The following is a 14,473-nucleotide window of genomic DNA, read 5'->3' as shown; positions in this document are numbered from 1 at the left end:
TGATGGAGAATTAAGGCCTTATACACTGGTAACTATATCCTGAGCATTTCAGCAGCTCAACTTCTGTGGGTATGGGTTGAATTTCAGATCACTTATCATTTTCCGTATGTGAATAATTAAAGAAGAGAGGGATCGATCTTCCTTGATATCCTCTTCTAATCTGGTATTCTATGATACTATGATACTCTATAATCTGGAAATTTAAACAAGATTCATCCAGCCTTCATATGAGAATGACAAACTTAGTGCAATCCCTTAAAATTTGACCCTTGTGAAACATTCCCTTGGGTTTCACCACCTTAGAGTAGAGCTGCCTTAAGACTGGTTGTATGAAGGATGGATATAAGACAACAGGGAAATTTTATGGTAGTTGCTGGTTGTGTGTTGGGGTTTCTAACTTGTTTTGAATTGTATTTTGACAAAGATACTGTGTAGTGGAAAAAACTCTTGACCTTAGAACCATGACAAAAAATCAAATTTTGGCACAAGTATGGCTGGGGTTGTGCAAATTTCTACCATCACTGTATGTCTATCGTCTAAAAACAGAATGGATATGTGATGTGCCGGCGAATGGTCTGTGACTGCCAAAATCCCACCGTTGACCTCTTTTGCTGTCCTGAGTGTGACCCGAGGCTCAGCAGTCAGTGTTTACATCAGAGCGGGGAGCTTTCCTATAACAGTGGTGACTCCTGGATACAGAACTGTCAGCAGTGCCGCTGTTTGGTAAGGCTTCTGATTACAGCAACAGAGACAGGAGGGAAAAAAGTATATGATATATTCTGATCTGTGAATAGTTTAATTTTCATGCATTAGCATTCACTTAATTTCTTCAGGAGTACGTATATAATCAAAATGTAATTTTCATGGATTTTTGTCAGTATTGTCAAGTTCCTGTCAAAAATGCATTTTGACACAATACACATAATATAAATTATTTAATCATGAAGATTGTTTTAGCAAAGAGCGAAGGTCATTTGGATATGGCTACAGAGCAGCATTAACGTGTTCACATTCAGAGACTGATGAAACAGTATAAGGAAATTCTAAATATATATTTATTATCCAAGTTGATAATTTCAAGGATGCTGCTAGACTAAAACTTGTTTTTTCATTCAGATATTTTGAGAACAGAAAAATAATAAGACTTTATGCATTTTTCAAAACAGTGAAATGAGGTTTGAAAAAAAATCTGTTAAAGCTTGTCACCTTTTTTCTGGACATGTATTCCAGGGTCTGAGCAAAAAACTGTTCTGCATAATGCTGCTCGAGAAGTTTCTGTGACAGAAAAAATCCCAAGAAAAAAACAACTATCTTTTATCACAGGTTATCTGCAAATGTAAAGCCTAGTCCATGTAGCAGCTTTGTCTAGTCAGGGTATCATGAATAACATCGGGAAACCAATTCTGTAGACTGTGCCTTCAGTGTTACCACTGCTAAAATCCAATGAAATAGATTCCCATGTGCTTCATTAAGTGTCTCAAAAATGAAACAAAACAACCTACAGTTTAGAATCTTAATAGATGTTTCTTTTTTTTCCAAGATGTTACTTCTGTAGCTAAAGCCTGCTTTCTTTCAGTATTCACAGATTTTTGGGGGTGACAATGTATTGTCTAGTCCTTGTACTGTCCATCACTGGAAAAAAACACATTGAAGTATCAAGAGCAGTGACTGGTTTCAAAGATTGCTTTCATTCTTAACGCCACGTAATTCAAGAAGAAGGAAATTGCAAATGAGAATTTTATAAAATACTAACTTCACAATACTTTCTGCAACAAGAGGGGTAAATTTGGAGCCATGACAAGTGTCTGACTTTTTTTTCAGCCTCTGCTCTGGAGATAGTGAACTCCTCATGCTCAAAGGCTTAGATCCAGTTTTTGTGAATTAACTGATTTCCTAGGGCCAAATGCTGTTCTCTTTGCCTCCCTTAAATCCAGACTACTCAATCTGTGCTCAAATTAGTTGAATAACTTGGAGGTCAGAGGTGGACCTGCTACCAAAAAAAATGTGCATTAATTACTTCTGTGAAGTCTTTTCTTTGCCCAATAGATCTTCAGCTTTGGCCCTTATCCAGAGTGAGGGGAAGCTGATTCCAGCTTCTAGTAACTGATGTGAATAATTAAACATCTTTAGATTTATGATCAGGCATACAGTAATTTTGCCTAAAGATATTCTGGCTCAACACAAATCTCTGCTTTGAGCTTTTCTTACCCTTGCTGTACGAAACCCACCATGCAGAAAGTGTGATTACATTTGGAAGTTCAGTTATTCTGATCACAATATTCTAAATGGATGGTAAGTGGGTAGAGGTCCTCTCACTGAAAACACACTGGTGTTCCCCATTACATTGGGCTCCTGGTAGCTTGACACCCTTAATCCAGCCAATGCACTTGTAAGCATGGCAAAGATAAATTTGAGATCATTCTATGGCAAACCAACAGTCTGAATAGAAGTGGAACTAGGTGAAACTGGAGATTTCGGAGCACTTCTGCAGCACAGTCATGTTATAGCTTCTGTCACTTGCACGAGGGTCTCACAAGGACAGACCCATATCCTGTATTGCATAACTTGTATGGAGAATTTTAAGCTTCAGTTTGATGCAGAGTGTGTTGAAGTTAATATACTTTCTGAATAGCATGCAGAAAAATGCACCTGACCTACCATGTCTCCCACAGTCAGTGTTCTCTGTACTGAATTCAGAACAGGACCAGATGGGAAAAATTAGCCAGCTAGAAATATAGTGCTGATCCAGAGGAATGGGTGATGAAACAAAATAAGAGCTAAGAATCATATTTTGTTCTCTCTGAAAACAGCAAGGAGAAGTTGACTGCTGGCCTCTGCCATGCCCAGAGGTGGACTGTGAATTCAGTGTCCTCCCTGAGAATGAGTGCTGCCCACGCTGTGTCACTGACCCCTGCCAAGCAGACACCATTCGCAATGACATCACTAAAACATGTCTGGATGAAACCAATGTGATTCGCTTCACTGGATCTTCTTGGATTAAGCATGGCACAGAGTGCACCCTCTGCCAGTGCAAGGTAAAGTGTATAAAGCTGAGATACTTCTTTCCTATCTTGTTCTGCGGCACATAAATATTAATGCACTGAGCCCGGTCAGTGAACAGTTGGTGTCTACACTTGTTTTAAAACAGCAGAGATGACAATAAGTGTTCAACTTAGTTAACTGTACTTTTGCATGTGCTAGAAAGATGGTTTAATTCCTCGGAGGTCAGAAGCAGGACAACAGCCCATGCTGCAGAGTGTTATGGACACAGTAGGGGTCTTTGCTTTTCCACCAGTATATTAAAGTTTGATCATGGAGCTCCAATCTTAGAAACATGCAAATGTGGGTATGTAAGCCTAGACTTCGCACAAGGAACTTGTTCAGTGTGATACTGTAGCATTATTGGAACTGATTGAATTGCTTTTGAGAACAGTATTTTTGAGAATAAAAAGACTAGTTATATGGTTACACAGCTTTCATGCTTTAAAATTAATAGCATAATCAGCATGTTTAGAAGATTTACCATTTTTATAGTCAAAGGACTTCATTTTCTGAGGAGAAAAATTAATGGCTATGGGCATATGTGAATTCTGGCATCTCTTTTTAAGGATGCAAAAGAAAAGGAGCTTAAAATAAATGTTTCCATTCAAAGTAAGCCTATAAGGTAAATTTTGTTTTCTGCCATCCAATACTGAAGAATAACAATATGTGTTTCCACAGTAGCCAAGGAGAGAGAGACAGGATTCATCCATACTTATTTAATAATTACTGAAATTCTCAGTTTATTTTGGGCTTTATTCTATGTTCTTCCCAAGCGAGATTCCTCCCAAACTCTAATACGTGGTACAATTAACTACTTTGAAAAGGTGCTCATAAAACAATCTAACTTCAACACCTCCTTCTGTGAGAATTCTGTGTGATCAGGCAGCAGAAGCAGTCAAGTATCACCTTCTTCCTCCACTTAGAGTGATTCATACTGTGTGCAATAGCAGCTGCTGCCATCAAGGCATAGTCCTTTCTCAAGGGCAGTGGTATGCACCAAGTAGGCGTCAGCATTTGTCTTGATGGCAGAACAGGTCAGTGGTGAGAAGAAAATGCTATAATCTGACAGAACGCCTAATGGTTAGAAAGCCAGCTGCTGCCTGAAAGATGTTGAAACAGGCTTACACGCAGAAACCTGTACTTTTGGGGCCTGTAGCTCCAATGGTAGAAGTTACTTTTTGCTTGAGCAAGTTGCTGAGGCTCTTTTACGTCTGTTTCCCCATCTATAGAACCAATAATGGTGTGTGATTCTTTCCTAAATCACTTTTGAGATTCAGTGATGGGAAATGCGTTCTCGTTGTAACTCTAATCAGTGGAAATGCAGAAGGCATGTATTAGTTCTTATGATGGCCATCTCTGTGCTACTACCATTGCCCTTCTGTGTTAAGCAAAGACTGAACCTTAAGCATTGACTAATTGGTATTCAGTGTAAACACATAAACAGACTGATAAAATCCATTGCTGCATTGTGAACATAGTTAAGATTAAAACAGATACTCTGCCAAACTCCATAGTTTTAGTGACTCAGATGTGAATCTACATAACAGTGAAGGTGTACCTACCACTTTGTCCCTAAGCAAACCGAATCTCACTCAGTTCTCTTTACAGAACAGTCTTTGTTTTGAAATACACTATCTGCTCATATTGCTGGCATTTTAATATTGCAGTTCTGCATGCAAGCAGCCTGCTCTCTCCAGATCAGGTTAATGATGTACCCAGTTTGTATAGTACTCCTTCTCATTCATCCTGTGTCACCCTACTCTTTTCTTGCAGAGCACCACATGGAAGGTCAAAACTCCAGTCTAAGCCTCTCTAAGCAAGCTATAGCAAAATAGGTTTACACAAATCCTTTAAGAATTCAGAAAACTGGGTATCAGCTAAAGCAGACTTAGCCACAAAAACATTTCTAATCACAAGTAAGGAAGATAGAGAGTAGGATTGTAACCTCCAATGTTTAGTCAATTAAATGTACTTGGAGTAAATTATAAATAATACTCAATTATTATTTGCATTGTAAGAATCAGACTTAAGAAATATTGGAGGTGCAGAAAATTATATGATACTTCAGTGATGTCCATGGGCAATCTGTTCCCTTAATTGCTAATATTCTCAGAAGAATGTCTAGACTATCAGGAAAAAGTTTATGGATTAATGTTTGCTGGTGTTACAGCCAGGATGTATTGACTTGAAGCATTCAGGGCTAAATAAAGCCCAGAGTCACTTTTGCCTGATCTGAATAAAACTCCCAAGTGCCCTGTCTTGTTCAACAGCTTTATGTACTTGAGCAGATGCTTGATACCTTAATGCTGGGAGCATTTCTTCCACTGATCCCAGCTTCTTTCAGTTTGACTGTTGTAGCTCTGGGACACAGACCACAGCAAACCAAGCAATTAGAGAAATCATAATAGCCTGTTTCCTTGGGCAACGTAAGGACATGATGACAATGTCATGGATCTGATCTGAGTCTGTACGTTCACATCTGATGGGTGTTTGCAAACAGCTGAGCTTATTAAATTTACTTGTTTTGTACAAAATGCGAATTGTTTCAATTCTTCTTTCTCTTTTTCTATCCCTTAGAATGGCCACATCTGTTGCTCAGTGGATCCACAGTGCCTTCAGGAACTGTGACACCAACAACCATCTCTCACAAGCAGTTTCTGGTTAAAGAATTTCCTTCACAGAAATAGACCTTTAGACCAAAAATTGTTCAAAATTAAAACTAAAATTAGGTTGGTTTTGTCTATCTGAAGTGCAGACATGTGATGAACTCAGTTACCTGAATCAGAGTGAAATCTCTGGGACTCAAGACAAGCTCAGATATGTAAACCTTTGTATGAGGTTAGGCCCAAATCTGGCTATTTGTCCGTCTGGCATCCTTGTGCAGAATGTTTAGGTTAGTGTAAAGTGGCACATTGTAATGCTGTACATAATGATGTCAAGATTCAAAATCAACTAGGAGCCCTTACAGGGTCTTCTGAAGCTTTGAGAGTCCAACACTTGACCAGAATGCAGCAGTTTTACCTAATCGTATTTGGAATTGCACAAATGTGTTTGATTGCTTACTGCAGAACATAGCAGATGTTTGACTAAAAGGATGAAGCCTTCAGGAATAAAGAATCTAGCAGCTAAGATGTAATATGTACAGTATGTGCGCTGAAAAAAAAATAGAAGTTATTGTTAAAAAAAAAAGAACAAAAAAAAAAAACCAACAAAAAAGAAAACCCGTGATGCACAGGCATGGCTTCTTAATGTTTTCTGATGGGAAAAGTCATCAATATTTCCTTGTTTTACTGCACTTACTATTATTTCTTGATTGACTTTGTTCAGTATAAGCTCGTTATTGTGCAAATTTAAATAAATATTTCTCTTACCTTAAGTTTCTGTTTGTGCCATCTTACCTTTTCAAGGATGTAATTTTCATTTGTTCTGTCACTTCTTCTCCTTTGCAAGCATTCCTGGGCATCTGGAAAATATGGGTGATATATTGCCTGTCTAGCTCTCTACATATGGGAGCTTATGCCCAGCACAGGCTTATGCCTGTTATGTCTTATCTTTGTTAAGACATCTGTAAGCAACTTCACGCATCTGAGTCATTTCAGTGGATTAAACAGCAAATTCACGTACTTAAAGATCAGACCCTGTGTGCCAGCAGGATGTTGTCACCTGCAGTTGGTACAGACCATTCACATGTGACTTACATCTGTTCAGATTTACAGAGGATCTTCTCCAAATTCCTCCTCTCTCCAGCTGCCATGGGTTGGTTTGTTTTCTGTAAGCTCTGCAGCTGTTTTTATTGTTTATGTGAAGTATCTTAGTGCATGGGGATTACTTCAATATGCAAACCTGATTTTCACTAGTGTTCTGTTGGGGCAATAAATAAAACAGGTTATGTGACCAAAGCTATGTTATTCTCAAAGAGAAATAAAAAATAAAGCCATGCTTACAAATTGCCTGAAAAGGCTGAATTTGTAAGGAATGCATCATGAACAGTGGAGGCAAAGAGGAGAGAAGAAAACTGCCAAAGATTACGGCATTCTTTAAATACTGCTTTAGTAGTCATGTTCTTTTCAAAGTGCCTTGCTGCTCTCCAGCATCTCCCTGACCAGTTCAGTAGCTGTCGTGTAACCTGGACAGACAAAACTTTCATTAATATTACCCATGTATTATTAAGTTACAAGGCAAGTCCATGTATGTGGGTTTCAAAACAGAATAATTTCCTGCAAACAGATGCACCTTCACAGTGTTTTATGCACAGCAGGAGATCAAAGGAATCCCATGCAACCCCATGTATCTGGTAGATATTCCCTTGAACCCTAGTGTCTACTGAATACTGGATGTTTTTGAGTTAGGGAATGCAAAAGATGCTAGGCCACTGAATGCAACTAATATAAACAAACCCAAGAAACTAAAAATCTTAAAAAAAAATAAAAATGCAGAAAGAGCCAAATAGATAGTTTACATTTAACCATTAAAGGTATGAATATTCTTAGACCAAGTAAACTCTTTTCTTCACCTAGTCCATAAATAACCGGTATTCAGGGGGTTTTAGTGTTTTGTCCTATTCCTGGCAAGCTACAATCACAGTTTTTAAAGAGAGTTAGCTCCCTGAAAAATAAACTGCTTTCTCTACAGTGTTTTCTTGCCTGCTAGTAATTATCAAGAGGTCATGTTTTCCCCTCAGATGCTGGGCCACATCTCCAGTGGATTTCAGCAGCAGCTGCATACCTGTTTCTGAGAGGAAGTTTAGCAGAAATTGTTACCATTTAAGAACTGCACTGCAATTTCATTCAAGACAGACACAGAAAATGCATGAAAACCAGAGTTCTTTTTTTTTTGGAAAGAGAGACAGAATCCTTGGGCTCTGGCCAAGGCTGTAGAAAGCTCTGAAGAAAAGCAGTGGAGCTCACAGAGGCAAATAGAGTTGAGTTGTTAGCATCCCTATTTTGGGTCAGTGGATAGAAAAGTTACAGGTGAGATAAGTGTCTCTGCCCTAATCTGGTTCAGTGCATCCTCCAGCATCGGTTTTAGACCTGTAACAAATATGAGAACTGGAAGGAAAATTATCTCCAAATTTATTTTCTCAATCCTTTTTCAAAGACAGGGTAATGCTGGTGTTTAATCCCAGCTTTTAATCAAAACTAAAATGGTGTATAGATGGAAACAAATATCACTTTTCTTTTATTGCCTACCCTGACATGATTGTTGGAGGATCTTTCTACTGTTGTAGGTTTGTAAAGCACAGTGCAGTACACTAAAAGGCTAAAGAGCAAAGATTGAGACACAAAGTAATAACTAAAACTTGAATCAAATCCTTGGAGAGACACTCAGTGTCACATGTATGCAAAGAGCAGAAGTCATACTTTCGAACAAAGCTGGAAGTATGTGCTGAATAAAAAATGAGAATGGGTTCAGTGAATACTGTCTAATTTATCAGTGTTCAAGGTTACTAATCAGTTGGGAGTTCCTCTAAAGGTCAGCAAACTCCAAGGAGACATCAGTGACCCTCATTTTCATTCCCTTTCACCCCTTCTTCCCATTCTGCCTCCTGTTCAGCCAAGCCAGTAATTAGTAGCTCATGTTTTTAATTTTCCTTGAAAAGTAAATTTAAATATTATTAAAAATTGATATCTAATTTCCAGGCCTAAATTATTTGTCAGACAATATAGTGCATTAAAAAAATATATTTCTAACGATGCAGGTACATTATGCTTTCTTACTGGCCTTTCATTATTGATGCAGTGTTTGCAGTACCAGAATTCAATAACTTCCATAAAGGAATTGTCACCTCTCTGCAGAGTAATTGCCCTAAGTTAATAGACCTACAGATAAAACAGCAGAGATGTCTTCAGTTACAATGCTGAATTCAAAGCTATGGTGAAAGAGTTTGACAAAATGCAACAGCCATTGAAAAGGGACCTAACTGGGCACCTGCAGATTTCTGGTACTCACAAATTTACCAGGTCAATAGTAGCCATTGCATTTTTATAGGATGCCTAAAAATGTGTGTTTATGCAGAGCTTTGTGTGTTTATGGAGGGCTGTAAAAGTGCCCTCCTTAATTTCCAGCACAGGGTCTTACCATTAACTTCATTGGCCTATAGCAGGTTCACCCTCCATCACCTCAGAGAGGTGCAATCTCATGAGCCACAGGGCCCAGATTCTGCTGACTTTAAATGCAGGATGTGTATGGGGTAGGATCTCCTCCTCCACAGATTCTCCAAAGTGAGGAGAATGACAGTGCAGCAAATGGCAGTGCTCAACTCACATGATCTCTCAACAGGAGGGGACTCCCTTGATTTCTCAGATAAAAATAGCAGTAGCTTTAAAGTAGGGCTCTGCTAGTTATTTTTTAATAGTGTAACTTACTTACAGGCAAATGCAGTTTAACTTGTCCCCAAACCAGTTAATAATTTAAGCTAGCTTTTGCCAACTCTATGAAGAAAATGTTTCACAGTAATATGAGTAAGAAGACTAGGGCAGCTCTGGCATCTCCTGAGTGGGTGGCCTGTGTCTCTTTTTCAGTGTGCTGGTAAAAAGCCCACTGCAGTCATGTCTTCTACCCAAGTCACAGTTGTATTCACTGTCACAATCCTGACTGTCTCTCCTGTTGCTATTTTGATTTCTAATTAAAAATTAAAAACTTCTTGTTGCTTTAGCATAGTGGTCAAATCTCTGTCCTGGGAGAAAAGACAAAGTGTACCACTGGATTTTTGATTAAGGAGGAGCATTTTAGAGAGAGCCTGAAAAGAAAAAGACAGTGTTAAAAACTGTTTCTCAGATCTCTGTGGCTGTTTAGCAGGCATGTGAAGGGCCACTAGCATTAGTTAGTGTATTTCACTTTTTTCCTTTTGTAAGATGCTAATGCAAAATGCTAAAAATAAAAAATCAATTGTTGAAATCAATTATTCACTTAGGTCTGCACTAATCAGTATTTTCTTATTGCCAGAGTTTATACAGTTTGTAAAATACCAAACAGGCATTGTTTACAATAGCAGGAGATTTGCAACTCTATGTCGTACTAACCTGTTCACAGATTATTTCTGTAACTTGAAACTTTAACTACTACAAACCATAACAATCTATTGATCTCATATATTTCAGCCATAAGAAAGCCAAACTCAATAACTATGCTTCATCCTCAAATTTGTTTTTTTCAGTAATCTCATTTTAGGCTTCAAATGTAGCTCCCAGTATGTTATTTATGTATCAGAAGTATTGCTTGGAACCATAAAATAAAATTGTTTAAGGACTTATTTTATGACTGAGTCATATCTGAAAACCAGAATAGCTAGAACTGCATCACCACAGGTAGAGCATCTGTCTAAATGGAACAACAGAAAAAAAGTAAAGACTTGAGTGCAATTTTGTGTTGGAGGGGGAAGACAATTTCATGGAGAGGAGAGGGGGAAAAATAGAAAAAAACCCAGCAATCCAACTCATGCTAACTTGGTCCTGTTACTCTTTTAATGACTGCTGAACAAGAAAAGAGATGCAGCCTTTGCATGGTTACCTTAGTTTTTACAAGAAGCTCCTCATCTGTTGCTGCCTTTGGATATTTCATCTGAGTAAACCACAGCTGTTTCCTGTTTATTTTCTTGGTGCCTTTAGTGAAAATTTAAAAAATATCTAGGACCATCACAAAGAAGATTGGGACTGGCCCCCTTGCAGCAGGCACTGCACCACAGCTGGAGCATCCTTTTCCAAGGCAAGCTTGCAGGCACCAGTCCAGCAGGGGTGGAGAGAGCACCATCTACCTAAAGGTGTAGTCCTAAATGTGCAGTGCTGCTATTTTATTAGCTATGTAAATTGGGTCCTCCATAAGCCATGACAGAATAACCCAACTTTCCAAGGTAAAAATCTTGTTTGCCTCATTGCCACTGGCCATGGACAAAATGTGAGTGCTCACAAACATGCCTCAAAATGCAGTCCTCTCACAGCTTTGGTGTTTCATGATGACATGGCTCTGCAGACGTTACCCAAGTCAACTGAGACCAAGACCCATCCCATGGCCAGCTTTCCCCCTGCAGGACTTCTCTGGGGAGATGCCTGTGGACTCTAGCTTTGCAGCTGGTGCCTACATGGCCTGGACTGGGCAGTTCTTCTTCTCCTGCCCAGTGACAAATGGCTTTCAAAGCCCAGTTAAGGAAGATGGTGTGAAAATTTTGCCAGACGTTGCCAGTGGTCAGCTGAGTGAGTGGGTAATACTGATATTACTTAAACGATCTTTTTAAAATTAGGCTGGTTTTCCATTTTAAGTTTCCATTTGGTAATAAATTACATTTGATGGGCCCTGGTGCTCCTTTGAAGAACACAGCAGGTGAGGAAGAAATGATTCTTTCCTCACTTGGTAAGCTTGAGAGGCTGCTCAGGTGCTGATGTCTTCAAAGGAAAGAGAAATGCAACCCAAAACCAGCCTGTGATCCAAACACAATCAGTACAACACATCAGAAAAACACGTTGCACGATGACCGCAGTCCCTGCCTACTCTGTGCAGCCTCCATCCTCAGCAGCAAGAGCACTTTCTTTTAACATCCCTGTCACAGTGATGCAAATGATGTGATGATCACAGTGATGCATGAAACTCCTCCATGGGCACCAGTATCAGTACCTGGCAGATTACTTTCAGTGTTGACCTATCTCAGCACAGCACTGGTGATTTTATTCTCCCATGTCTTCAAACTGTTTTACATGGAATTTTTCAATCCTTGGGCTAGAGTTCATTCATGTTGCTTTAGAGGTTTTAGCCAGTGTTAACCATCCCTTTACAAAAAATAAAATATATACATTCCCACTGTGCATTTTATGTGTTCCTAACAAATTAAAACTAATGTAATTGAATTTGGATAAATTTGTAGCCAAATTTTACTCTAGTTCTACTTTTTAAAGTTCAGACTCTTCTGTGTTTTCTATTGTTCTGGGAATTGAACCAATCTGAGTAAGTCATTGCTGAAATTCTAATTATCTTTGTTTTCCTTTTGAATGAGGATTAAAGCAAACCAAGAATTCAGTTGTGGGGTTTTTTTAACAGAAGCATCTTGGTAAATCTGCAACCAGAAAGCCAGTTTGCATCCTCATGCTCACAGGTCTAATTTCTTGAATCGTGTTACACCAAAATTTAAAATGCTTCATCAATTCCCAGCAAAGCTATAGATATTCAGACATTTATATAACCCATTTAAGTGATCTTTTTATTTCTTATATAGCAAGTTTTTGTCATTTGTGCAGCTTTCAAGTGATTTTTGCATGCTTCATGTATTTGAATCGCTTCTTGTGGGTAATGTCCATTTGCACATAAAGCTTCTCAGCTTTTGGATTTGATTTTTTGTAGCTATTAGAATTTAAGGTTCGCGTATGAAATATATCCTTCCATACACACCTGGTCAGCAGAAGAAAATCCTACAGAGAGCTTTGGCCCAGTACACATACTAGAGAAGGTAAACTTATGTTTGATTTAGTATTTCTTATAGTTTCTGTGTTTTATTGTGTTCTGCAGCTGTGTTCCAGCCATTTTGCATTAATCTACTTTGTAAGTATAAACCTGGATTCTGAAAAATCAATCAGTACAAGGTCAACTGCACCCATTGCCTGCATGGTGTGAATCAAAGCTTAAGACACATGGACATTTGTAAGGAAATAGAGAACCAGAAAATTCGGTGTAACCAAAATGCTTCTCATGTTCAAAGATAAATATATGGAATGGTTTCAAGTGAATTAGGTAATAAACTTTTTCCCAGATTTAGTGAAAGCAAGATCAGGAGAAAACATAGAAGTGAATTTATAGTGTATTTACCAAGTGCTGTACTGATCTACACCAGAAAACCCTGAGAAGGCACTGACTGCATAATGCAGATATCAGTCAGTTGTTAAAAAACTTCCTCAGGATGAAAAAATGTCCTTGACTGAAAAACTTCTGGCGCTGAGCTTTAGACACATTACAAAACAGATTAAAGGCACGTAAACACATTTTCAGATGATGGTGGAGAGTAGTTTAGGGAGGCTGCTGACCCCTTCTTTGCTCTGGTACACCTGTCTTCTCTGTAGTCTTCCTTACATTGGGTTAGAGGTAGACACGTGACAGCTACTGCGCTGTGGTTCAAGGTCTTCTCATGGTCACTGCCTGTGGCTGTCTAGCCACACCCTTAGTGCTGGTTTGGGTTGAATGCACCTGCTCCTGACAAAATGCCCCTGCCATGGAGACCTGGCAGCAGTAGGAGAGCTGCCACAGATGCTGTCAACTGGTAACTTCCTGTCTTGAGGGGTAGCCAAGGAGATACCAAACAGACATCAGGGAGTGGATCCAAGACCCAGAGAAGTCTGTGGAGACTTTTTCCTCATCTTAGGACCAGGGCCCTGAAATATTTACTCACATACTAAATGAAGAAGTGCTATTAACCCATGTTTTTTTAGCATGGTTGGAGCACTTACACATCATATCTGGCACAGTGCAGACATGCTCTTCCATCACTTTCTCCACAGGGATGAAGTTCAAAGAGGTTTTAAATATATATAAACCCGAAAATTATGTCAGCTAGAAATAGTCTATTTTATTTGACTGAGGCAAGAAGAAAAGAAGTCAAATCTGTTTTAAAGGTGGTCTTGTTTCTGAGAGGGAGCTTGGGTTGGTAGTGTCAGGAAGGCCCTGGCTGTGTCCCTTGAAATGTCCCAAAGGAAAGGATCCATTTGATAGGAGGCAGATTTTCAAAGAGTCCACAATTAGGGGCAGTTATGAAAAAATTACTGACACAAAGAGCAAGAAAGTCTCAGAGACACGTGACTGAAACACTATGGACGTGAAAAGAGGGGTCTAGTGGGTCCAATTGTATGCCTTGGTACCCCCAATTACCGATACAACCTGTTGGTGTATCTTCAATGGCTTAGTAAGAAGATTACTTTTCCAGAGGTTCCCTGATAAATGTCTGCTTGCTCATTAACATAGCTAACATTTCCTAACTGTACTTAGTTATGCAGCCTGAGCCAATCCAAATCATATTTAGTTCATAGGCTAAAGTTTAAATGGAACGAGCTTTTTATCCTCTTTGTATGCTGCATATAATCTCCCTCTTTTATGGTCAGAATTATAGCTTCAAACCCAGAAAAAAATATCCAAAACACCTGAAGCAGCAGAAAGCTCATTTACATTTATTCTGGGATAAAATTGCTTTTTAACTCTGACTACAATTTCATAATCACTTGCACCTTTAGCCCTGCACATTAGTAGTTCCTCAAATATATATTGCTTTCCTACTTGGCCCGTGCTATAGTTTTTAATACATACCCCATTAAAGCAGCAAACATTTTTTCAATGTATTTAGTAAAAATTGACATATAAGCTCACTGGACAATGTGTAGTGTTAGAACTAGCAATGTTTTTGATGTGGGATGGTGAAGTAATATGTCAAACCAAAGTCACTTAGCATCATCTGTGTTCATAA

At 38.8% G+C, this 14,473-nt stretch overlaps 1 protein-coding gene across 1 annotated transcript in view; it reads left to right on the top strand.

Annotated features, from left to right (window-relative positions):
* NELL2 (neural EGFL like 2) overlaps positions 1 to 6,418 on the top strand; it is a 145,924-nt gene extending 139,506 nt beyond the window's left edge. Inside the window, exons 18-20 of the mRNA XM_050323417.1 lie at positions 547 to 723; positions 2,811 to 3,035; positions 5,620 to 6,418. Of these exons, the coding sequence (XP_050179374.1) occupies positions 547 to 723; positions 2,811 to 3,035; positions 5,620 to 5,670 (453 nt within the window). The 3' untranslated portion in view covers positions 5,671 to 6,418. The remainder of the gene's footprint in view (positions 1 to 546; positions 724 to 2,810; positions 3,036 to 5,619) is intronic.
* The last annotated feature ends 8,055 nt before the right edge of the window (positions 6,419 to 14,473 follow it).

This window comes from Myiozetetes cayanensis, unplaced genomic scaffold, assembly GCF_022539395.1.
Source record: "Myiozetetes cayanensis isolate MyiCay16 unplaced genomic scaffold, myiCay2020 scf3, whole genome shotgun sequence".
Classification (NCBI taxonomy): Eukaryota; Metazoa; Chordata; class Aves; order Passeriformes; family Tyrannidae; genus Myiozetetes; species Myiozetetes cayanensis.
This window is presented reverse-complemented; position numbering and strand designations above follow the sequence as displayed.